The 25,494-nt window shown below is 50.0% G+C and overlaps 2 protein-coding genes across 10 annotated transcripts in view; one reads left to right on the top strand and one right to left on the bottom strand.

The window, feature by feature from the left end:
• DNAI4 (dynein axonemal intermediate chain 4) overlaps positions 1-17,411 on the bottom strand; it is a 73,531-nt gene extending 56,120 nt beyond the window's left edge. Inside the window, exons 1-2 of the mRNA XM_074265692.1 lie at positions 17,050-17,411; positions 115-301 (exon numbers count right to left, since the gene is read on the bottom strand). Coding sequence (XP_074121793.1) covers positions 115-301; positions 17,050-17,075 — 213 coding nt within the window. The 5' untranslated portion in view covers positions 17,076-17,411. The remainder of the gene's footprint in view (positions 1-114; positions 302-17,049) is intronic.
• MIER1 (MIER1 transcriptional regulator) overlaps positions 17,291-25,494 on the top strand; it is a 58,295-nt gene continuing 50,091 nt past the window's right edge. For 2 of the 9 annotated variants that reach the window (XM_074265694.1, XM_074265693.1), the window contains exons 1-2: positions 17,292-17,430; positions 18,238-18,338. In XM_074265694.1, the coding sequence (XP_074121795.1) occupies positions 17,397-17,430; positions 18,238-18,338 (135 nt within the window). In that variant the 5' untranslated portion in view covers positions 17,292-17,396. Of the gene's footprint in view, positions 17,431-17,925; positions 17,944-18,093; positions 18,148-18,237; positions 18,339-21,004; positions 21,206-25,494 lie in introns of those variants that run through there. The other 7 variants (XM_074265699.1, XM_074265696.1, XM_074265695.1 and 4 more) reach the window with 6 other exon arrangements.

Below are 25,494 nucleotides of genomic sequence, written 5' to 3'. Positions count from 1 at the left end.
TTGCTTCCACCATTGTGGCCGATCCGCACACGAGCACAGCACACATTTCCCTTGAACACTCTGTTTTTAAAAGTTCATGTACAGTGAGGGCCGGCTTCAGAGCCAAGCACGTGCCTGAATTTGCTGCCTCGGACGATGCAAGTACATCTTTTCCTTGCCATCTGTAAGCACGCTTGTAGTTCTCGACAGCACGGTTTTGCTTAAGTTCAAGCTGGTTTTACTGCGATTGACGCTCATTTTGCTGATGGAGAGGCTGACCTTCCGGGTGGTGGACATCCTCCTCGTCTGGGAGGTACTGCCCCTACAAAAGCAAAGCAAAAATAAATAAATAAGAACAAAACTTTGTGTGGGATTGAGGTAAGAATGCAAAACAAGGATGCTCAATGACAGAGATAAACCCTCTGTCCCCATACTTTGGGGCTTGGAAGTATCCAAGCATTTTTCATTTTGATTACATTTAAATGTAAGTTCTTTGAGGGCAGGAACTGGTTTTGCTTTTGCTTTTTATTTATAGCACAGAACAAGAATAAAATAAATATCTGTTGATTGAATAAATATAATTGTTACCTTGAGAATAAGGATCCAGGAAATATGATGATTTTTCGAAAGAAATAGTCAAAAGAGTACAAAATCCTATCTAAGCTAAGGCAATAATTATAATTCTACTGTTTGATGCTAATGCTTATGCTAAGAGGTCCCAATGTCCACCAAGCGCATAGACAAAGATGGGCTTCTCCATCACTCTGGCCAATGTCAGTCCCTCAACAAGCAGTTCTTTCTTGAAGCTTCTGATTGAAGGAGGCAGGAGACATTCCCCAGCTTGAACTTCCCTCTTCCCATTTGTGATCCTGAGAAAGAAACTCCCCCCATTCCCAACCCGGCACTGACAAGTGATCCCAAGGACTTTTCTGCCACATTTGGGTCAGATTAGGAACACTCCCTTCCATGTGTGCAGCCCTGATTACTCTTTCTCATGAAACTTCTGCACCTGAAACCGAGCTCTGAGTATATACTTTTCCTAAACACAACTTGAGTGGGTGAGTCTCTTGGATCCATGGGGACAAACCTGCGTGTCTATATTGCCATAGCATATAAGTATATAATTTTTTGCCTGCCTGTAGCACATTATAATACAACCTTTGTTTGTACAGGTTTGCTGAATACCAAGATCTGGAAAACTCTCTAGACTTTAACCCCAGCCCTAAGGTCAGATAGAACAGGAGCATCTATATGTCAAGAGAATTTAATTCAATACCCATCACGCACCCGCTTGATGCTCCACATAAGAGCATTAGGTATACAATAAGTATACAATAGCTTACATGATGCTCCACATAAGAGCATTAGGTATACAATAAGTATACAATAGCTTACATGATGCTCCACATAAGAGCATTAGGTATACAATAAATATACAATAGCTTACATGATGCTCCACATAAGAGCATTAGGTATACAATAAGTATACAATAGTTTACATGATGCTCCACATAAGAGCATTAGGTATACAAAAAAAGATAGTTTCTGCCTTCAGGGAGCTTACGCTCCAGGAAGGGCAACTGCCATGCTTGGGGGGTTTCTATTTCATCCCACAATCTCAGATTTGGAAAGGTCATCAGAAGCTATTTGTGTGGCCATATTCCAAAGCCAGGAGCCAGTGGAACTGAAATTCTCTGGATCAAGGGACTTTGAAATACAAACATAAACTTCAAGTTGGTTTTTACTGAATTGACAACTGGCTACCTTGTCTTACTCTCTGCTATTCACTACTGTTCCTCTAGCATCGTGACATTTGTTCAGAACTAACTCATCTTAGCTGAGAAGGAGCTGGTTTCTGAGCTTTGAATGCCAACAGAGCTTTTTGTATTTGTGCCTGGGGGAGCCACTGGAGTAAGGGACTTGACCATCAGCCTTGAACTTCAGGAAAATCTCCTTAATTTCTGAGTGCAGAATGGATTTGAAAGGGGAGAGACCCAGCAGCAGATAACTGTCATAAGCCAGGTATGAAAGGATGAGGGTCTGCCCCAGGGTGTGTGCAGTGTTAGAGAAGAGAAAGATGGAATCCTGAGGCCATAATCTCTTGGACATAGGGGCAGTGAGGTGGCGCAGTGGTTAGAGCACTAGTCTTGAATTCAGGAGGACCTGAGTTCAAATCTGACATCAGACACTTAACACTTCCTAGCTGTGTGACCCTGAGCAAGTCACTTAACCCCAGCCTGGGGGGGGGGGAATCTCTTGGACATGGAATGTGTTTGAGAAATAGTGAGAAGTCCGGGATGACTCCTTGATTTTGAGTCTGAAGGACTGGGAGGATGGTGGTACCCTACAGAGTCATACAGAAGGTAAGGAAGGGGAAGTGTTTAAGGAGAAAGAAAATGAGTTCCATTTTGGACATATTGAATTTCAGATGTCTCTTTTTTTAATTAAAGCTTTTTATTTTCAAAATATATACATGGATAATTTCCAACATTCGGCCTTACAAAATCCTGTATTCTAAATTTTTCCCTCCTTTCCCCCCATCCCCTCCCCTAGATGGCAAGTAATCCAATATATGTTAAACATGTTCAATTCTTCTATATACATTTCTACAAATATCATGCTACATAAAAAAAATCAGATCAAAAAGGAAAAAATGAGAAAGAAAACAAAATACAAGCAAATGACAAAAAGAGTGCAAATACAGTGCTGTGATCCACACTCAGTTCCCACAGTCCTCTCTCTCTGGGTGCAGATGGCTCTCTTCATCACAAGATCATTAGAACTGGTCTGAATCAGCTCATTGTTGAAGAGAGCCACATACTGGACAGTTCTTGATGTCTGAAAGGTAGTCCGAGATACAAAATGGAAAGACTGAGCAGGAAAGGTAAATTTGATAGAGGTGGTAGTTAAAGAAATCCATGAGAGCTGAGGAGATCACTACGTAAAATATACAGGGAGAAGAGGGCCTGGGTAGAACCCTGTGGGACATCTGCAGTTAGAGTATTGTGATCTGGAAGAGGATTCAACAAAAAAGACAGAAAAGGATCAGTCATATAAGTAGAAGGAAAACCAGGGGAGAGTGGCCCCCCAAAAAATGAGAGAGAAGAGAATTATCAAAGAGAAGTATCAAAGGGAAGAGAGGTCAAGGAGAATGAGGACTGAGAAAAAGACACTGGGATTAGCAACGAAAAGAGCCTTAGTAACTGGAGAGTGAAAGTAGCTTAAGGAGAAAGAGATAATGATTAGAAAAATGCTAATTAAAACTACTCTGAAGGAGCACCTCACACCCATTAGATTGGCCAATATGACCAAAAAAAAAAAAAAAAAAAAAAAAAGGAACCTGATTGATGCTTGGGGAGATGTGGGAATTCTGGGGCAGTAATGCACCATTGGTAGAGTTGTGAACTGATCCAGCCATTCTGAAGAGCAAAGAGTCTTAAACTGTTCATACCCTTTGATCCAGGAGTACTATTTTTAAGTTTGTATCCCATAAATATCCTAAAAAAGGGGGGGAAAGGACTCCACACGGACAAAAATATTGACAGCAGCTCTTTTTGTCGTACCTACAAATTGGAAATTGAGGAGATATCCAAGATTTGGGGAATGGCTGAATTAATTGTGGTATATGATTAAAAAAAAAAAAAAGAAATGCTATTGTGCTATAAAAAATGACAAGCAAGATGATTCCAGAAAAAAATCTTAGAAAGACTTCAATAAACTGATGCAAAGTGAACAGAGAAAAACCCGAACACTGTACCCTGGAACCGCAATATTGTTTGATGAAAAACTCTGAATGACTTCAACCCACGGCTCATGAATAAAAAATGCTGTCCACCTCCCAAGAAAGTTGTTGTCCGAACACAGATCAGAGAATGTCAGTTGTCACTTCTCATTAAAGTCTTCACAAAATGACTAATATGGGAATGTTTTACATGAATGCACACGTATAACCTGTGCCAGACTGCTCACCATTTCAGGGAGGATGGAGGCAGAGAATTCTGAAGTCAAAACTTAAAATAAAAGAATGTAAAAATTATCTTAGCATGTAATTGGGAGAAGTTATTTTTAAAGAGAATGAAAGAACACTTTTTGTTGTCGTTTGCTTGCATTTTATTTTGTTTCTGTTTTCTTTTACTGGTTTGATGTGATTTTTTGGGTAGCATAATAATTGTATAAATATGTATGCATATATGGGATTTAACATATATTTTTACCATGTTTAACATATATATATGTAGTATTTATATATATATAGTATTTATATATGTATAGTACATATTTCTAATTCTTAGCTACCAGAAAAAGTATATATATATATATATATACTTTTTCTGGTAGCTAAGAATTAGAAATCCTTTTTGATATTTACCTGATATTTCTCCTGGATTTTATAAGTCAAATTTTATATTAAGTTCAGGTCTTTTTGTAACAAAAATCCTGAAACTCTGAAAATCCATTGAAAATCAAGTTGTTGTTGTTGTTGTTGTTGTTGTTGTTTTCTGATAAGATTATGCTTAACTTTCGTGGGTACGATGTGTTCAGCTGCAACCCCAATTCTTTTGCTCTTGGATATAGTGTTCCACATCAGTTGGGGACTGACTGAACTAGTTATGGTATATGGTAAAAATGGAATACTATTGTCCTATAAGAAATGACAAGCAAGATAACTTCAGAAAAAAATCTGGATGTAGATGAACTGATGCAAAGTGAACAGAGAAGAATCAGAACATTGTACACAGTATACATACATGTAAGTGTGTATTAAGTTCTCTATTATGAAGGTAGAATTTGGGAAGGATAGGAAAATTGTAAGCCTCCATTCACTGAGAAGGAAGGGGAATGATCAGGGCTTCTGTAGGCAGCAATTACCAGAATTCTGATTAGTAGGAACAGCATTGATCTCAAAGGAAGAAAAAGTGCTGAATGATGAAGGAGAACCTGGAAGTAGCAATAGGCAGCAAAGAGGATTCCACCTTCCCTGCCTCAAGCAGGAGCTCAGGAAAATGAATGAAGATGCTGCCAGTGCTGGAAAGGGTAGTCAGGGAAGCAGATTCGTCAAGAATCTAGCAGAGCTAGAAGACATTAAGCATGGGAAAGGATTTTTGTCTAAATAGACTTTAGATGAAATTTGTTACCTATAAAACAGGACTTCAAAAGGGCGAGGGCACTGAGGAAGAGCTAGATGGAGTTAAGATGAAACTTTAGGGCAGGAGGGTTAAAAGGGATAGGAATGAGGGGCTGTGGATGGAGATTGGAGGGTGAGCTGCAGGAGTAGAGTCCCTGGGATGGGAAGGGTATAGCCACGTGTGAGAATGTTTATCACTTCGTAGAGGAACCACTTCTCTCCCTAAAAGGATAGGAATAGCAGGAGTGGGGGGACCTGGAGTCAAGGAGAGAGTTGTTCTTGGAAGAGTCTCTACATCCATTGGAAGATAGGGCATTGGGCTGTCAAGAAAAGGTGGAAGAGGCCTTGTGGAAGGAATTAACTGTGGGGCACATACCCCACCTCACCCTTGTAGTCTTTCCTCAATAAACATTTTTCTCAAACACAATCTTATGAAATAATCTGATTACTATTCCCATTTTACAATTGGGGAAACTGAGGTTCAGAGTCTTGCTCTGAAATATTGCTGTTAGATCTCCTGAACCCTAAATCCAGTATTCTTTCTGCTGCTTCAGAAACACTATCCTCAACCCTACAATGGTCCAGGAGACACTTGTAGCCCTAAATCATTTGTAGTAGTGATGAGAGATTGACCAGGGATGTCAGGACAGGGTAAATAATGAGAAGGGGAGCTGATTTGGGGGAAAACAGAAAGGGAAACAATGCAGCATTGAGTGGGAGGTAGATGGAGAAGTCAGATGGCTCCCACTCCTTTGTCAAGATGGTCTTTCACAGCCTTGCACTGGGTCCCCAGGAGCTCCCTTTTTGTCTTTGCTTGGTGATTTTCTTCCATTTCCAGGGGTGAAAATGTTCCATGTGATGCTATTCCCCAATTCCTTTCCATTTAGGTCATGTTAAGTAGGTATAAAAAGAGAAAGGACAGTAAGTGCTTTGAGGAAAAAACAAAGGCAAAAAAGGATGGGGGATGCAGACTTGCAGCAAGTATTTGGGGGAAAAAGTGTTTGGGAGAACATGACAAAGGAAAGGAAGGAGTATTAAATGAATGGAACTACGAAAGAGGTATATGATTCTTTCCCTAGAGGACAATTTAGGCTTCAGGCTTTGTGCCTTAATAGGAAGAAAACATTCCTAACAGTGGAGCTGTCCAGAAGTGGGCTGAGCTGCCTGGAGAGATTGTGAGTTCCCCCTCCTTGGAGGTCTTTAAATATATCAGTCAACCAGCATTTGTGAATGTCAAAATTGCTCTATTTAATTAAATCATGTTAGTGCTATAATTAATTTATTAAATGCCCATTATGTACATTATGCACTGTGCTAACTTCTGGGTTACATAGTCAAAACCAATCCCACTTGCTGTACATACTATAATAAAGGTTCTTTTTGTCTATGTACCCAGATATTGAGTCTCTTTCAACTCTTAAATTCCTGATCCTGTGATCTCTGGAGGAAGCCAAACATTGTGTAGCAAGGAACAATGATTGGGAGGTACAAGTCCCGAAGAGTGAAAGGTAATCCCATAAAAGAAAAAGGAAAGTAATGATGATTGGGGTTTCTTGAGGAAGAGTTTGGAGGCCATTATTTGAGGCTCAAGATCTGCTGTTGTCCTGGGAGCTGGGTCAAGCTCATGACAGAGAATTTCCCAAACCTGCCAACCATGACCCACGCAGAGCCAAACAACAGCCCAAGGAAAAGCTGAAGATGGAAGGGCAGAGGCGATGTGCTGGATCAAAGCGGGAGGAGATCGGGGGAGTCATGGCTAAGCAAGGGGGGGGGGGGTTCCCAGAGCATGGGATCTGATTTTTTGGGCAATGACTTAAAATACAAAAATGATGGGCTCCTGGGCAGGGGTAAAGCTGACCTAATGAGGATTGGGGGAAAACATAGTTTCCTGTACTGGAATAAGAGATGACTCTTTAAATAAAGGATAAAAACCATCTTTGGAAGACTTACTGAACTAATGATGTCGCCTTGATGTAAAAACTCTTCTTCCTCTTGGTGTCAGGAGCTCTGTGATAATTATGGCAAAAGGAGAGGTATCTATGGGCTCAGGAAAGAAGAACATGGCTAGAACAGGGAGATGCGATTAAGCTGTACTTCTCTGATTCCTCAGGACAGCAAGGAAGAAGGTCAACCAAATTCCAGAGACATCTCCTTTGGTCTTATCATTTTAGAAATGGTTAAACTGAGGGCTGAAAAGGGCAGTGTGGCATGATGGGAGAAATCCTGGTCTTGGATCTTGTTTCAGCTACCGAATTTCTAAAATGGGAATAACAACAGTACTTACTTCACAGGTACATGAGGCTCATTTTAAACATCTGAAAAGCACATTAAATGAATGTGAGTGGTTATTATTGTTTTTGTGATTAATGGCCCTTTGATATCACTGGAGATGACTAATTGATCCCAAATCAGTCTACACACCCTACTCTGACTGATTTATCAGTGATCTTTTAAAAAGTTAGGAGAGACACAGAATGAGAATCAGAGTGCAGAAACTCAAAGAGAAGGACTACTGATTGGACATGGTTTCTTGGAGGGATTGCCATCTTTTTCACAAAACCTCTCCCTGGAAAAAAGGAACAGCAATGATGATAGCTGGAGGCCATGGAGGAATTCTAGGACCAAGCCCAACGGAGAGAAAGGGAGTTCACTCACCTTTCAGAGAGTTTCTAAAAAGCTCTTGAGATTGAATACAGACTACATAAATCCAGAAAATCTCTGGTTCTAAGCCACCAATTATAACTATATAAAAATGCAAAATATGAATAATAGGGTGAATTGATTAGAATTTAGCTCTGAAAGGCTATGATTAACTCAAAAGGAATAGAAGAACTAAAAGGAGCAGTGGAATAACAGTATTAAGAAAATCTTTTCTTCGATATCACACAAGCCCTGTATCCCAAAGAAATCCAAAAAAAGGTGGGGGAAGGAGAGCACATATTTATACAGAAATATTTATAGCTGCTCTTTTTTGTAGTGATGAAAAAAGGAAATTGACAGGATGTTTATCATTAGAAAATGGGTGACCAAATCGTGGAATGTGATTGTAATGGAATACTATTATTGTGCTATAAGAAATGATGAGGAAATGGTTTCAGAAAAACTTGGGAAGACTTAAATAAACTGATGCTAAGTGAAGTAAGCAGAACCAGGAGTACACTGTACACAGTAATAGCAAAATTGTACTTCATTGTACAATGAGCTAAGACAATTCCAAATTGTTAGCTACCTCCAGAGAAAGAACTGATGGAGTCTGAATGAAGAGTAAAGCATACATACTATTTTCACTTTATTTTTTCCATGTTTTATTTCCCTTTGTATCTATTTCACAACATGACTAATATGAAAATATTTTGCATGATTATACATGTAAATAACATGTATATAATAAGGGAGGAAGGAAGAAAATTTGGGACTCAATTTTTGAAAAATGAATGTTGAAACAATAACAAAAAGACCTAGAAGGAAACCAGGAGAGAAACATGGTGAACTCTTGTTTGAGGATTAACTGAGAGGAAAATTAAATTATACTACTGTAGGGCTATATTATGAACCATTTGGACAAAAAGTGTTAGATCTGTGAACAGATGTGACAAATGTGACACAGAAGAATGATACTGTAATGATGAGAAGGGAAGGTTTAAACTAAAGCAGCTAATAATAATGGTAAATTTGAGATTCCTCTGCTCATGAATTCCACTTTATGGCTCCTTATTATGTCTGCTTTTATACATTCTCACTATATATGTTGGTTTTTTAAATTTTTATTTACTTTAAATTTACAAAAAGACCAAAATATAACACAACACACACAAAAATTCAATATGAAATCATGAATCTCTATTTCACACTATTCACTTTTTTGGAAATATATATCCATCATTTTCAAAGCTATCCTGCTGTTGTGTGTTTCTTTATGAGTTTTCTTTTGTTTTCTGCTGTGCCTTTCTCCCCCCCCCCTCTCTGCACAATAGAAGGTTACCATTAGACATAGATATGTGTGTGTAAAACTATCCTTTCTGTAGTTCTTTCTCTGGAGATGGGTAGCATCTTCCTTCATAGGTCCTTTGTAATTGAGTATTTATAATACACAAAGTAACTCAAGTCATGTACAAACAATATTGCTCTTACCGTGTGTATGCAACTTTCTCTTGGTGTTCATTTTGCTCTTATTTCAGGGAAGTCTTACCACGCTTTTTAAGAAAAACAATGAGTCCATCATTTCTTATAGCCCAGTAGTATTCCATCACAATCATATACCACAACTTGTCAACCCATTTCTCAGTTGAAGGGCATCCCCTCAATTTCCAGTTCTTTGCCAACACAAAGAAAGTTCTAAACATTTTAGAACAGACCTCATCATGATGCTGCTGGGTCAGAGTGTAAATCTTTGGACATAATTCCAGAGTGCTTTTCAGAATGGTTGGATCAGTTCACAATTCCACCAACAGTACATCAGTGTCCCAATTGTTCATGTTATTTCCATGAAACTGGAGGATCCTAGAAAATCCTTTGACTGTGGGATTAAATATCTCCATCTCTCACCCCGATGCCTAGAACATAAAGTCTTATTGATCATCTAACCCTAGGAGAAGTAACAAATTCCTGTTTGGCATTTAAAGTTCTTCACAATCTAACTCTAGATTCCTAATTTCTAAGTTTATTTCATTTAAATCCTTCCTTCTCCAATTCCAGCCAACTCGGCCTCTGTGCTATAGACTGGATTTGAAACTGCATTTCCTCTGGCTGGAACCTGCTTTTTCTTTACCTTGAGGCATTCCTGCTTCTGCCAGGTTCGTATGCCATTTCCTGCATGGGAGAACCACCTTTCTCCTTCCTTAGTCACTGATAGGCTTAAATGTTACTTCTTATATCCCCTTGTAGAAGCGATGCTCCCTGAAGATATGAGCTAGTTTTCATAGGTTTTTTTTTTTTTTCTTGTATTCCTAGCCGTGTCCAGCACATTTTAGTCAGTTACAAAAAACTGGCTGGATTTCGCTGGATTTGATTGGACTGGACTTAGTAAATTTCATCCCTCAAAAAGTGGAGAGCTTATGTCCCAAAGAGATCTTATAGAAGGGAAAGGGACTCGTATGTGCAAAAAAAAAATGTTTGTGGCAGCCCTCTTTGTAGTGGCCAGAAACTGGACATTGAATGGATGCCCATCAATTGGAGAATGGTTGGGTAAATTGTGGTATATGAAGGTTATAGAATATTATTGTTTTGTAAGAAATGACCAGCAGGATGAATACAGAGAGGCCTGGAGAGACTTATAGGAACTGATGCTGAGTGAAATGAGCAGAACCAGGAGATCATTATAAACTTCAACAACAATATTATATGATGATCAATTCTCCAACAATGAGATAAACTAAATCAGTTCCAATTGATCAGTGATGAACAGAACCAGCTACACCTGGCAAAAGAACACTGGGAAATGATTGTGGAGTACAACATAACATTTGCACTTTCTGTTATTGTTCACTTGCAATTTTCTATTTCTTCTCAGGTTATTTTTACCCTCTAAATCCGATTTTTCTTGTGCAACAAGATAACTGTATAAATATGTATGCATATATCGTATTAAATATATACTTTAACATATTTACTATGTATTGGTCTACCTGCCATCTGGGAGAAGGTTTGGAAGGAAGGAGAGGAAAAGTTGGAAGAGAAGGTTTTCCAAGGGTCAATGTTGAAAAATTACCCATGCATGTGTTTTGTCAATAAAAAAGCTATAATAAAAAAATAAAAATAATTTTTAAAAATTGGAGAACCTGCTCTAGCTATGAGAACTCCAATTCTGGACATGTTGGTAGCAATAAGGAAGCAGTTCCTGGTATAGAAATCACTGAAATATAGAATGAAAGGTAGCTAGTTCCTATGAAAAAGATCTGGGTGTGGGAATGATTACTTGCTCACTCTGGCAACATCAGAGCAGACTGTTTTAAAGAGCTGTTCATCTAGCCTATGCTAAGAGTTACTGTATCCAGAACGAGGAAGGCAATCCTGTGGCTGATACAGAGTAATTCCATTTAATAGATGAGGAGCAGCACGTTTCAAGGCAGGGCAGGATGAAGCTGTGCCCAAGGGAGTACATTAAGGGGATTAACCACACATAGATTGTAAACATCTCCAGAGAGGAAGGCTGCAGAGGTTCTGAAGAAAAGCTGGCCTTCCTTGAGTCCCTTCTCACCATTCATCAGAAGCCACTCCAAGGGACAGAATCCAGGATCTGAGAGAACCATGGGTGCCCTGAAGATGCTGGGCTGGACCCACTGACTCTCTTCGGGAGCCATCACAGGGTAGCAGTGGGAGTATACGTTGCAGAAAGCCCTGAATGTCAGACTATGCTCTCAAATGGTCTTGCAAAGAGCCCTGAAGGTCTGGTCTGTAAGCTGGGGCCCCTCCTATAGGATGCTGACATGTACATGATTCAGATGATTCCGGTGGGATGTGGGTTGGTGTGGGGAATCATTACAGACGAGTAAAAAAGCTATTCGGACAGAAAATCCCAGCAGTCAAAGAGAAAGTCCATTGATTCATTTATTCCACCAGCATTTTATTTAGGCCAAGTTCCTGTCTAGGAGGTACTCTGCCAGGCGAAGGCAATCTCTCCTCTCCAGGAGCTCACGTTCTACTGGGACTAAAATGGGGAAGAGGGACAAGGATACACATAAATCCATGCAAGGAAGATACAAGTAAATGGGGGGGGTGGAAGGTAGGTGGAGGCGATTGGGAATATCTGTGCAGGAGCTGAGGCCTAAAAGGATTAGGCATTCGGAGACCAAGCCATGGAAAAGCATTTATTAAGTCTGTAGCACATAAGAAGCACTGTGGAGAGACAGGGCTAAAAGGAAAAGCAGAAATGATTTCTGCCCTTCAGGAGATTACATTTGAAAGGAAAGAACAACATGTACCAAATGCACAGAAAAGAGACAGGATCACTCAGGAGAGTGACTGGCAGCAGGGCCGGGTGAAAGACGGGGATCTAAGGAACAAGGGGAGGATGGCAGTCATGGGAGACTGTCACAGCAGAGGCAGCCGGGAGCTGGGGTGTCTCAGTGTCAAAAGGGAACCAGGCTGGGCAGGCTAGGATGCAGAGGTGGCTCAAGGGCAATGAGGTGGGGAAGCCAGCTGGCAGCCCCCGAGGGGAAGGGCTTTAAATGCCCTGGAGCCAAGAGGCAGCCAGTGAGGGCTCCAGAAGGAGGGCACTTCTGGGCATTCTGATTCTACAAATAGGGAGGAGACTGGAGGGAGACCAATTAGGAAACTGTTCTTAGGCCCCACGGAGGAGGTTCCAGACCTATTACTTCATGGCTGGCAGGTAAATAAACACTCTCCACTGACAGACTGGCAAAAATCCTGGAAAGTTGCTGAAGCGTCAAGGGTTCAGACACTTGCTCATGGGCAAAGTTGGGGTCAGAGGTAAGATTTAAGATTTAGGCTCCCAAAGGAGCCATCAAAGGTCATCAAGCTCAGTCTCCTCAGCGTACAGATGGAGGAAACTGAGGCACAGAGGAAATGACCTATCCAAGGTCATCCCAAAGTGATCTCTCAGAAGAGGCCCCCTAGAGACTTTCCTATGCCGACGAGCTCGTGCCCTCTCAGGCCTGCATCCAGGATCCCTGATGTGGGGCAGAACAGAGGCTGGAAGGGGCAGGAGAGGCCTCAGAGAACATGCCAGAGGTCCAGGGAGAAGCAATAAGGGCCTGGGCCAACCCGTGGTGATCTCAGTGGATAAATGACAACTCCCAAGATGAATCTTCAAATCTGCTCATTTCAGGATCTTGAATTGTCAGTAGATAAAAAAGAACTTCTCTAGGGGCCTGACCTTGCTCCTGCACACCTGCTAATGTCAAGAATCCCCGAGAAAGGCACCAGACAAGCTGCAGAGCGCGCAGGCTTTCCAGATCCTGAACTCCTGCTGCCCGTGTCAGCCAGACCCTGCCTCAAACACTTCCGGGCTGTGTGCTCCAAGGCAAGTTATTTAACCCGTGTGCCTCAGTTTCCTCAACTATAGAACGGGGATAATCATAGCCCTACTTCCCAGGATTGTGGAATATTAAAACTCTCCAAAAAGTGCCCAGCACATAGGAGGTACTAGACTAGTGTTAGATATTATGCAATCAATACACATCATACTCTTCAAATCTGGTATAACATTAAAATGTTTTAAAATTGATTTTATTTTGAAGCAGAAGCTCCAGGGAAGGCCCCGGGCAGAAGATGTGGGGCCGAGGGCAGACATTTGAGGATGAATCCTGAAGAAAGCCTGAGATTGCTAGAAGGGGGAGGCTGAAGGGAGAGCCTCCCCCCACACTGAAGGGGGCAGTCTACTTTGTAAATCCTGATGAACATAATGCCCTGACTTCATTAAAAAAAACAAAAACAAAAACAAAAAAGTCAACTGACAACTTGCTTAGCTTAAACACAGCAGAAACGTGGCCAATGTATTGCTATGCAAAGTGTTTGTTCCAGAGTACTACAAATGGGAGTTTAATTTTAAAAAGGCCAAGTTTCCAGGCTAAAATAGCTACGTTTTACCTGGAAATTCCTCTCAGGGAGAATACTCCCATTTTCTTCCAGGGAGAAACTCTATCATTCCTGTTCTGAGCAGAAATGGTGCATTTTGCAAATGCAGCTATTTGCTTCTAGTACTGAATGGAAACATCCGGGGATCTGAGAGGCAGCCAAGAATAATGGAGAAGGGACTGTTCTTGGGGTGGAGAAGAGCTCCCGATTTCCTTTCTTTTCTTTCTTTTTTTTTTTTTTTTTTTTTTTTTTGGATTACTGATGAGATAAAAGGTGAGAGGCAAGAGAGAGAAGATGAAGGCCTTGCACTCCAGGGCCAGGGTCTCTCTACCAGGCCCCTTGAGGTAAAGGCCTTGAAGGCTGGGATAGTGGGTTGGGGGAGTGTAAGAGGGGTGGGGGTGGGGGATTTATAGGGATCTAATCTATTGTCTGATCTCTTCCAGGACCTTCAGCCCAATGATCTGTGATGAAGGACAAAGGCAGGCAGACCACAGCCCCCTTCCCCATAGCCCCCTTCAACCTTCCGGATCCATGCTGGATCCATGCAGAGTGGGTGGATAATTGTGAATTCACCTCTCTCACATACTCTCCACAAAGCCTGCCACCCCACATTCGCAGTGGTTTGGGCCTGAAAGGTAGAACATAGGCCGCATTAATAAGCCATTACCGATCCAGCATGGCTCTCCCTTCTTACTGGGTGATGGAGGATGGGACTGGGTGTCCCACACGGCTTTTAAAATCTCCAAGTTAGGGAAGAGCTGTTGATCTGCTTTATTCCAACAAACTCAAGTCCGAACTAACAAATCGCACCTACCAGACCCTCCCACAATTCAGTGCTATGGGTAACACAGTTCAGGAACATCCCCCTTTTTTTGGGGGGGGGGCTGAGGCAATTGGGGTCACACAGCTAGGAAGTGTTAAGTGTCTGGGATTAGACTTGAACTCAGGTGCTCCTGACTTCAGGGCTGGTGCTCTATCCATTGCACCACCCAGCTGCCCCGGGAACATCCTATTTGTAACCTTTACAAAATACTTAAATTCAAAAATATTTATTGATCATCTGTTGCTGCAAAAGGCAGGAAAAGGAGAAGAAAAAACATAATCCTGGCCGCCAGCAAGGAACTGCAATTCAGGACAGGAACTGAGACCTGTACATAACAAAAGGCAATCCAGGACAGGCTCCCTAAGACAGACCCCAAGTTTTAGAGCACTTCCAGGGCAGAGCTAAGGCACCAGGGAAGGTTTCCTGGCAGCAGCGTCTGGCCCAGGCCTTGGAGCATTTAGGAGAATTTGGGATGTGTTTCAGAGCATTTAGGATGAGAGAATCTCAGCAGACTGACAGGGTGGGAATGTAGAGAGCAAGAGGGAAGAGCAGAGGGGATGATGTCGGGGAGGAGGATGAAGCTGCCCGGGGACTTCCCCGGCGCTGTGGCGAACCAGAGACAAAGCTTGGCAACGGGAGCAGCGCCCCTCAGAACGTTTCTGAGCAGGGAAGGACGAAGAAAAAGGCAGAGTGGGCAGTGCTCGTGCTCCTGGGGGGAGCCAGGTCGGAAGGAGAGCCAGGAAGGAGGCTCAGGCCGCCAGAGCTCTGTTCTTCCCTTGTGACTGGGTTGTTTCAGGAGGGTACATCAGTCTGCCACCTGGGGTTTTCTTGGCAAGGACACTGAAGCGGCCTGGCTGTGTCCTTCTCCGGGTGAGGAAACTGAGGCAAACACAGCGAAATGACTTGGCCAGAGTCACACAGCATCAGAGTGTCTGAGGCCAGATTTAAACTGGGAAGATGAGAGACTTCCTGCAGCGGGCCCAACGCTCTAATCCATCGTGGGACACAAAAAAGGAGGAAAGCAGGGTTTGAGCTTTAAGGAGCTCCCATCCACACTGCATAGAAAAAGAAAGTAAACTTAAAGGGAAAGCCTGAGAACCAGGATAGGGCGCCCTGGGAAGAAGGGATTTCCAGAGCCTAGGTGAGAACATTCCAGGCCGGACTGGCCCGAGACTGGGGAGAGAAAAGCTGGGAATATGTATGGCTGAAAGGCAGTGATTTGTAATTAACCTGGAAAGTCAGGCCCGAGGGAATGAGCAGGGCTTTAAATGTTCTAACTGGTCTAACTAAACTCATTCAGCTCCCAGCGGCCATTAGGACATCAGACAAATTCCTCTGTTTGTCATTTAAATGGCCTCTTCTCCCCGGCTCCATTCCTCCAGCTCAGTGGATTAGACCAAGGGGTCTATCCTCCTCGGCATAATTTATGCCTTTCCCAGCCAGTGGCCCCCTCCCCGCCTCCCCACCTGGATCTCCCCGCATGGGGACGAGGTCCTTTCCTCCTTCCTCTGGGGCCCTGCCTCCCCCTTCTGCAGGACCCTAGCCTCTCTCCCACTCCCACTTACCCCCCTCACCGTATGGCCTGCACCCTCCCCCACAAACTGTAAACAAAAGCCAGCTTTCTTCCTAACCCAAACCAAACAAGCGCTGGCACTCCAAAGGGCCCCTGGGCTTCGGCAGCGGCCGGGCTCACCATGGGGCAGAGATCACCGCTCGGTTTCCCAGAGTGCCCCTCTCCCCAGCCACCCCCGCTGAGCCCCTGAGCTAATCCCAAATTGTTCCTTCAAAGCCTGGCCCTAGCTCAGGTAAGTCAGAGCCTCCCTCCTTATCCTCCCCCCAGCCCCCGCCCCGGAGCTGTGACCCTCGGGCCTGGTCCCCTCTGCGGACTGGGACCCAGGTGGCAGCTCGTCTGCACTCCCCCTGCACACTTGGCCCCCGAATCTTCATAAAGCAGGCCCTGTTCTCTCGTGGCCCACGTCCCGGCGGAGGCCTCCTGGCGCGGCGCATTTGCACTTGTCCACAGAGGATCCCGCTCCCCCAGCCCGGGCCTCCTGGCCCAGAGCCCTTTCCGGCCCGCGCGTCTCCCTCCTCCCCTGGGGCTTCTCGGAGGGCCGCGTCCAGTTTTATTTCTGCCTCTGCATCGCTGGCATTCTGCAGCCAGGGTCCGGGGGAAGGCCTCCCTGCGGCAGTCCGTGGTTGTTTGGAGTCTCACCCGGCTTAAACGCCCTACTTTACACGCGAGGATGCTAAGCTGAGAGCCGGGGGCCGGTGCCCAGGTCCCACTAGGGAGGATTAGAACCCACGTCCCGCTTTCCGGCCCGGGGCTTTGTTCCCCTCTTAGCGCCCACCACGGAGCCCAGCTGTTTGGTCTCCGTCCTTCCCCACGGATCGGGAGGGTCGCGCTCGCTTTGTGGGTGTCTTCCGCCGTCCTCGGCCTCCCCAGCGCCTCGCCCGGCGCCGGGCATCGCCTCCCCCCTCCTGCGTGGGCGATCGGGGCCGGGGAGGCCTCCCCGTGGAACGCAAGCTCGGGATCGGCGGGGCGAGGGGGAGGGGAGGGCGGCGGCCGGCCCGCGGGGCCCAGACTTACTGCAGGGCGTTGGGCGGCTTGGGCATGGCGGCGGCGGGGGGTCGGGGGACTCGGCCTGCGGCGGCGGCGGCTCCGAGGACTGCGGGGGCTCGGGCGCGGGCGCTCTGTTGGCCCCGGCGCCATGGCGACGCCGACGCCCGCCCGCCTCCCGCCCGCCGCTCGCTCGGGCCCAACCAGCGGCCGCGCGGTTGGCTGCGGCAGCGGCGCCGCGCCGGGAGGAGGGCGCAGGCGGAGGGCAGGGCCCGCGGTTGGCGGAGGCGGAGGAAGCTCCGGGCCAGACGGGCGGGAGGCGGGCGGCCCGGGCGCCAGGCCCCTCCCAGGCGGCGAGCGTCCGGGGCTGCAGGCGGATGGATGGGGCTCCTTCAGGCGGCGGCGGCGGCTGTAAGTGCGGCGTCCCGGGACCCTCCCCCTGCCCCTCTCCCCCGGCCGCCCCGGGACCCCGGCCCCCTCCCCGCTTCCGGGGTGCGAGGACGAAGCGGGACCGTGCCCCCGCCCGCCCCAGGGGCCCCGCCCGGCCCGGCTCCCCGGCGGCCGAGTGACGGCTGGGCGAACGCGCATGCGCGCTCCCGACTCCGGCCGGGCTTTTCTTCACCCCCCCCCCTCCCCGCGGGCACGCCGCTGAGCTGTCACCGACGTCCCGGCCGCGACGGCGGCGCGCGAGCTCGCGGTGCCTCCCCCGCCTCCCCGCCCTCCCGCGGCTGCGCGCGCGGCTCGGGTTGTCTTTGGCTTCCAGAGTCTCGAGCCCGTTCGGGTGGGGCCGCGCGCCCCCGCCCCGCCTGCCGGCGGCGCCGCGCAGTCCGCGCCCCCGCCCTGCCCACATCGGCGCCGCGCGATTAGGCCCCGCCCCTTTCCTGGCGCGAGGAGCGCTACTGGGGTGGGGGGGGACGCCCTGGGGTGAGGAGGGGGGAGGGGAGGAGAGCTGTTCATCTGGAGAAGCCGAGCTCGGGGAGCGGGCGGGGGGGGGGGGACAGGCAGGCCGGAAGCTTGCGGGGCTGCAGGAGTGAGGGTCTGGTGGGGGGAAGAGGAAGGAAGAGAGGGCGCAGGGCGTGGGGGAGGGGAGCGGCCCGGGAGCAGCGGCCCCGCGGCGGAGGCCGGCCCGTGAGTAGCGGGGCTGGGGGCGGGGCCCGGGGCTCCGCGGGGGGCCGCCGGGCCGCCACCCCCCTGAGCCCCTGTCTTGTCTCGGCGCAGATGGTGTGGTGGCCCGCTTCTCCCAGTGCCTGGCGGAATTTCGGGCGTGGTTAAGAACCAACTGGCTGAGGCTCAACCCCGACAAGCCGGAAGTGATGCTGGTAGGCTGGGGCACCCTGGGCCGCCCCGGGAGGGGGGAGCGCCCCAGGCCCGGGGGTCACGGGCGGGTTCGTTATTTGTGTGCCTAGCCGCGCGTCTCGTGGCTGAGCGTGGCTGCCCGGCGAGGGGGCTGCGGGTCCGAGAACGGGCAGGCCGGTCTGCGGAGCCCGGGGAGTGCCGGGGACCCTGCGGGCTCGCCTCCCCGGGAGCAGGCCGGGTCGTGGCTCGGGGGTCCAGCCTGCGGCCGGAGCCGGCCATCGGCGCCCCTTGGGCGTGGCCGCGGGGGGAGGGGCGGAGAAGTCGGCCCCGGGGCCTTTCCCGGGCTCCTGAGGCCGGCCGGGCGTCCCGGGGCCGCTGCTGCGGGCCCTCGAGTCTGGGGAGCCGGAGTCCGACTCCCGCGCCTGGGCGCTAGAGGGCGCAGTCCTGGGCAAGGGGACGGAATGGGCCAAAACGCGACGCAGGCGATGCCCGTGTGGGGCTTTCTGGCTTTGGGCCCTCGGACTCCGCCCCGCATCCACGTCGCCCTGGTTTTAAAGCCCTTGGAGCCTTGCCGTTACAAAAGGGGTGTCTAGAGGTGACACTGTTAGAGCTCGTTCCTTTTGGGGGGATGAGCCCAGAGGAGAATCGGGCTCCTCAGAAACGTCGCAGCCGGGGAGCTGCACAGCGGAATTGTGAGCAGTGATGCTCCCGAGAAGGACTCCCTTTCCTCAGTGCTTGGGGAAGTTAGTCCTGTTGTAAAGCAGCAGAATTTCCCCAAACTGGCCTGGGCATTGCTGTGTTGTTGCTCGGGTAGCTGCCGGGCATCTTGGAGCTCTGGGGCGCACTTCAGTACTTGTTCCTGACTTTCTTTTTTGCAATTGGAAGAGTCCTTTGACATCTCTAGGGTTCTGGTTGTTGCATTTTTAAGTTTGCCATTTAATTTGGGTCCGGGTGTCATTTTTTCCCTGAGGCTGGGGTTAAGTGACTCGCCCAGGGTCCCACAGCCAGGAAGTGTTAAGTGCCATGGGCAGATTCGAACTCGGGGCCTCCGGACTGCAGGGCCAGCTGTCATTTTTACATCATCTCCTCGGTCTTGCTGCCTTTAACAAGTCGTTGCTAGCAAAGAGCTCGGTCGGGGCAGGACTTTTCGTCCCAAGTTGTGACGGTGGGGGTGATGAGTGCTCACATGTAGATCGTGTTGCTAATGTGTGTCATGGTGCTAAAACATGTCCTTCCACATAAAATATTCTCAAGTGAAGAAAGGACTTTGCAAAGAAGTTCCCAAAGCTGTGCTGACCGAATGAACTGAATTCTGTAATTCCCGCCACGGCATGTCGGCCCCCAAACTTTTTTTGTCCATTTTACCAAAGCCAGCTTACTTCTCTGGTAGCTGTACCTTAAATATCATTTTAATCAATCCGGAAAGCGGAGTTGCTAATGTTTACATTTTCCCGTGCGTTAGAACACTGCTCTCGGGCAGTCCCTTGGACGTGGGCTGAATGTGAACGCCGGTCTGCGGGTTAAAAGCCCTTCCTGTCCTCCATTTTGTTCTTATCTGACATCTGGTGGGGAATGGTCGCGAGCGCTGTCATTTGCTGGAGATGCTGCGTTCTGGCTTCCAGAGACAGCGCCCCACTTTTCATCGATGCGCCAGCAAAGCCCACTCCGGCTCGCTTCCCTGGGGGAGGAGGGGGGGCGCTCTCCCAGAGACGGCCCTTGTCATCTCTCCTCGGCTATCAATTTCGCTCGAGCAAAATACGTTTAAAATTGAGTGAGGCGAATGGCGAGTCTCTAGCTTAATGGGGAGCAGAGCCCCCCCCCCAAGCTGCCCCTCTCAGTCCTCTGGGAGCTCCCCGCAGGACCCCACGGGGGGGGAGGGGGTGACAGACGGAGACCATCCAGAAACCGAATTCAAAATGCCTGGCAGGGATACTGGGGGGCGGGGGAATTGGGGACTGAGGAATGCCCCCCCCGGGCCGTACTCGGACACCAGTATTCACTGCCCAGAGACCGGGAGCAGAGACACGGGGGGCTCGGCCCCGACCCCTGTGCCACCTTCTCCTCCCCCTCCGTCTCCTCCCTAGGTGTCCCGCTGTCCCCCACGTCTTCGTCTCCCTCCCGTCTCTCCTATCCCCCTTCTGTCCCCTCCCGCCTCTCTCCCCCCCCTTCTGTCCCCTCCCGCCTCTCTCCCCCCCCCATCTTGTCTCCCCCTCCCATGTTTCACCCCGTCTCGTCTCCGCCTCCATGCCTCCCCCTCCCGTGTCTCGCCCCCGGGCCCGAGCCTCTCTCGTGTCTCTGCCTCCGCGCTTCCCTGGGCTCGGACCGCCGCAGGGACGGGAGGCAAAGCGGGGAAACCCCGCTGGCTCCCCAATTAACAGCGCACGAATTTACGCTGTCGCTGCCCCCGCCCGTCAGGGGGTCTAGCTCGGACGGGCGCAGGGCTCCCGGCGCCGATCCCGGCCAGTCCACCCGTCGGGCAAGGGCCCCCCTGGCCCCGCGCGCTCCCGCCGCCTGCCTCCCCTTTCTCTCCCCCCTCCCGGCTCGGTCGCGCGCAACCCGCGGCGGGGGGAGAGGCTCGTGCGCGCACGCGGGGGCCGGGGTGGGGGGAGGAGGCTGAGGGACTGGTGCGCGCGCTCCGTGGTGGGGGAGCTCGTGCGCGCGCGCGCTCGGCGGGGCCGCGGCAGCAGCCTGGGCAGCCCGGGCGGCGGCGGCGGCGGCAGCAGCAGCGGCAGTGGCAGCGGCGGCGGCGGCAGCGTCCGCGTCCGCAGCTCGAGCCGCCTCCTGGCTTGGGTCGGCTCACATCCGGGTTCCGGCCGGAGCCCCCCCGCGCCGCCCCCGCCCCGCCGCCACCGCGGAGATGTGACCCGTCAGTGCGGCCAACATGGCGGAGGTAAGGGAGCGGGCGCCCCCGCCCGGCCCGGCCCGGCCCGCCCGCCCGGAGCGCCCCGCGCCGAGGCTGGGCCCGGGCCGGAGGAGGGAGGGAGGGAGGGAGGCCGACCCGGCCCCGCCGCCGCCCACCTGTTGCCCCGCTCCGGCCGCCCCCGGAACTTAGTTGGGACGGACGGACGGCGGCGGGGCCGGGCGGGGGAGGCCCCTCGGGCCGCCGAGCAAAGTTGCCCCTGGGACTGGGGGGGTGGGGGCGGGAGCGGGAGGGGGGTGCTCGAGGACCCCCGGCTCTTCCCGCGGCCTGGGTCAGCAGTCCCCGGCCCCCCGTCGGGGCCAGCCCTTCCCTCGGGGGCCCTCCTGGAGCGGCTCCTTTCGAATTCGTCCGTCGGAGCAAGACCGAACTTGCAGCCGGGGAGCGGGGGTTCCGAGAAGCATTAGGGGATTCAGCGGGAACGGCTCTGACGTCGGAGAGTGACGGCTGGCCCGGTGGCTCCCCGGGAGGGCCGGGAGACCCCCGGGGAGGAAGGTGGCGGGAGAGCGGCTGCCCCCTGGCCCCGGTCCTTACGTAAGGCCCCGGCCCGGCCCGGGGATGCTCCTGTGGACGGCCTTACCAGAACTTGGGCTGCGCGGGGAAGCCCAGAAAGGGGGCGCCCCAAGCCCCGAACGGAGCTGCGGGCACTCGGAAGAGCATCGGCTCCTTGCCGCGGCCTGGAGATCCCGGGCTGGAGGAACCCGGGCCGAACCGCTGGGGGGGGGGGAATTCTGGCGGGGGGGGGGTGTAGGACAAAGAGTGCGGGAACAATGAATGTTAAACAACATCTCATGCGGCTGCTTGAGAATGGGAGGGGGGACTGGGAGGGAGAAAGCAGATCTTAAATTGGACCTAGAGGCTTTCTTGTTTTTTTAACATTCTGATAACTTTGTAAGTGATTTCCATGATAGTCTTAGTTTGTTTTTCAAGTTGGATTTTGTTTATTCATTTAAAATATCTGAGAACGAGGAGACGCCCACTGCCCAAGAGCTCCATGATGCCAAAAAAAAGTTGAGACGACTTTCAGCTTCTCCCAGAGAGTAAGGGAGCCTGGTTTTAGGGGAGCCATGTTTCCTATCACAGACCTGGTCTCTGTGAAGTCAGCGCAAATGCGATCGCTTCAAGTCTCCCTCCTCCAGAGGAGTAAGTTCGGTAATTGTAGCAAAGAGGAGGCAACAGTATCGGGGAGCTGGAGCCGCGGGCTCTGCGGGAATCCTCACCGCGGCTCTGGGCTAGGGTCTGGCCGCGGGCAGGGCCCTCCTGCATGGGAAGGACTGGGAGGGCAAGGCTGGCAGAAGTTCTCTGGAGCCGGACCCAACCCTGGAAAGTTCTGGGAGGGCCCGGACTTGAAGGAAGAGGCCTGAGGCTTGGCTCCCTGCAGGGGAATGAATGCCAGAAAACCCGGGGGTGGGCTCCTGGGGGCCCAGTCAGAAGGGTGAAACCTGCAGCTGCTTCAGCTGGAACCAGATTATCCAACAGCCCTCATCAACACCTCCCCCCAAAATTTCCTGAAGAAAGGTGATTTGGGGGTTTCTGGTCCGCCTCCAGGGGACCCTCCCCGGCCAGTGTAGAGCCTTATCTGGCTTCACCTTGGGCAGCCCTGCGGTTCTGGAAGTGCAAAGCCTTCCAGGCCAGGGAGGGAGCCCCTTCGGGGCTTTGGTGGAAGGGGCAGATTGCAGAGACCTGAGCCTGGGAGCCTCCTGAGGGGGTGGCTCTGGAGGCCGGGCAAGAAATGATAAAGTCCCGAAGCTCTGTAGCTGTCGGGGCCCAGCAGGTTGGCAGCGGAAGAGATGGCGGGCAGACGAGCTGGGCTTTCCCGCCCTTAGAATGGCCTCCGGGGGGAGTGGAGGAATGGTTGGAGCCACTGCTGCATTTCAAGCTCTTGTGAGAGTTGTTGCTGGAGCCCACTTTAGGAGGGAGATCCCAGCTGGTTTTGGTTTTTTGTTTTTGTTTTTGCTGAGATAATTGGGGTTAAGTGACTTGCCCAGGGTCACACAGCTAGGAGTGTTAATCCAGATTTGAACTCAGGACCTCCTGACTTCGGGGCTGGTGCTCTGTCCACTCTATCCACCAACCAGCTGCCCCTGAGATCCCAGCTGTTTAAGGGAATGCGAGTGAGAGCAGTCCAGGCTGATTTTTGAGCTTGGCTGACAATGGGGATGGAGGCAAGACGGGGTTTGAGAAACAGATTCCAGACCACTGACTGCCTCCCTTGATTTGGGCTGTTCTCATTTTGCATTTATCATTCACAAAAGCAATATATATATACATTAAGTGAATGCTAGTTATGCCTTTTGTCATCGGAAACATTTCCCCTGAGGCATTTGAAAAGTCTGAGCTCTGGCAGGACTTTGGGCCCAGGGACGGCTCCGGTGGCCCTCTCGGGCCCTGCCACGCCAGGAGGAGCTGTGGGCTCCGGGGTCACGGGTCACTAAGGGAACATCCTTGGGAATGTCTAATAGCCTTCCGAAATCCAAAGCCTGGGCTGCATCACAGAAATAGGGTCTTCCCCATCCCCGGCTCCCGTTAGCCGGCTCCCTCTCAGTGCAAACTGGCATCTTTTCTGCAGATATGTCGATAGTTTCGTTAAGTATTTCCTAATTACATGTAAAAATTTGCCACTGATTTTTTTCCAATTTTGAGTTCCAAATTGTTTCCCTCCCTCCCTCTCCTACCCATGGGGAAGGCAAGCAACAGGATCCTGGTTATACCTGGAATCCTGTGTTCTCTGCCTAAAGGACAAAGGCCATGCTCAGTGACACAGGTGGGACTAGAACCCAGGGCTGCTTGTTAAGGGGAAGGCTCTTAACCCCTCCACAGTGGCCCTTTCTTGGTCCTGTTCTTCAGCTAAGAAGGGGAAATGTTTTACCACCAGAATTCATGTGTAATTACATAAGATTGTCAATGGAACCTTTCCTTTCTGCTTGTAACGTCTGTGGGAAGCTTAGATTTTGGATTGGGAGTGGAGACAGGCATCGGTTCCCACTGTGAGATCCTTAACCTTGGCAAATGCCATGGGCTGGCGTTGGACGTCCCATTTTAAACATAAGAGGAAAAAAGAAACCTTGTGGAATTTCGGTCTCAAGGTTATGATGATATTCACCCAAATTCTGTTTGATAGGAGCATTTGTTTTTGTCTTCTGGGGAAAGCATCACCTTTGTGAAGTGAAGAGCTTAGAGCTATTTCTGATTTTTAACTAATCAGGATACCACTCAGGTTGAATTTGATAAACCTGGTGGTTTTAAATTAAATGCTAGATAGTAGGCACAAACCTATTGATTCACTCACCTGACAATTCAATTTTATTTAGTTTTATGGCAGTGTATTAAATGGGTCACTGCTCTAAGGCGGCTCATTACACTGATCCAGATCCTCCACGGCTCTCGTGACACCCCCCCCCCCCCCAAGGAACTTGAGGAAAGCGTGGTCCGGTGGATCCCACAGGTGTTGGGCCTGACTCTGGGCTGCACCTCGGGACAGCCGAGGGAAGGAGGCTTGTTGGGCCAGCCCATACGGGGTTCATCATACTACGTGCTAGGCCCGAAATTAAACATAAGAAAGAAAAGTTAGGAAACGCTGCTGTCCTTTTTTAAGGAGACAGCCAGGATGGAGGAACGTGAGTGGGCCGTGATGTGAACCACGGGAAGAGGGTGCTCATCTCGGACTGCCCAGGGAGGAGGGTGCAGCAAGCATGTGTGCTTTTCAAAACTCAAATGGTTTTGCAAATTGCTCTCCTAAGCACTTAGAACACATAATGAGAAATTCCAAGCAAAAAAGTTGCTAGAAACAAAGATGTGCTAGAACCCCCCACGCTGGAGCTGGAGGAGAACCCAGGGCAGGGGGGGCTTCAGGGTCATCCAGATAGCCCAAGCCTCCTTTCCCTGCCTCCCTGGGCTCCCCTCTAGCAAACCAGAGCTTCAGAGCAAAGAGGACGTGGGGGCCCCTCTGCTCTGTTGGCTCCCGCCAGAGCTGGCGATGCTGGGCTGGTGGAGCACTCGCTACAACTGCTTCTTGCTGCTGTTATCTCACTCCCAGCCGCTCCAGCCCTGGAAGACAGCCACCTGAGAGGGAGTCCCGGCTCTCAGATAAGCAGCTGAGGCTCAGGGAGGCCCCATCCACCCCCCAACAAATTTGCAAACACCCTAGAACTTCTTGGTGGTTATTTACAACTGTATACTATTGTAGCAGAGCTGGAGCCAGTTCCCCACCTGTCATGTGAGACCTGCGTCATGTTCTGTGTGTAACATCTGGGCACAGCTAC

This window comes from Sminthopsis crassicaudata, chromosome 4, assembly GCF_048593235.1.
Source record: "Sminthopsis crassicaudata isolate SCR6 chromosome 4, ASM4859323v1, whole genome shotgun sequence".
Taxonomy (NCBI): domain Eukaryota; kingdom Metazoa; phylum Chordata; class Mammalia; order Dasyuromorphia; family Dasyuridae; genus Sminthopsis; species Sminthopsis crassicaudata.
The sequence above is the reverse complement of the archived record's forward strand: the minus strand, read 5'-3'. Positions and strand labels throughout refer to the sequence as shown.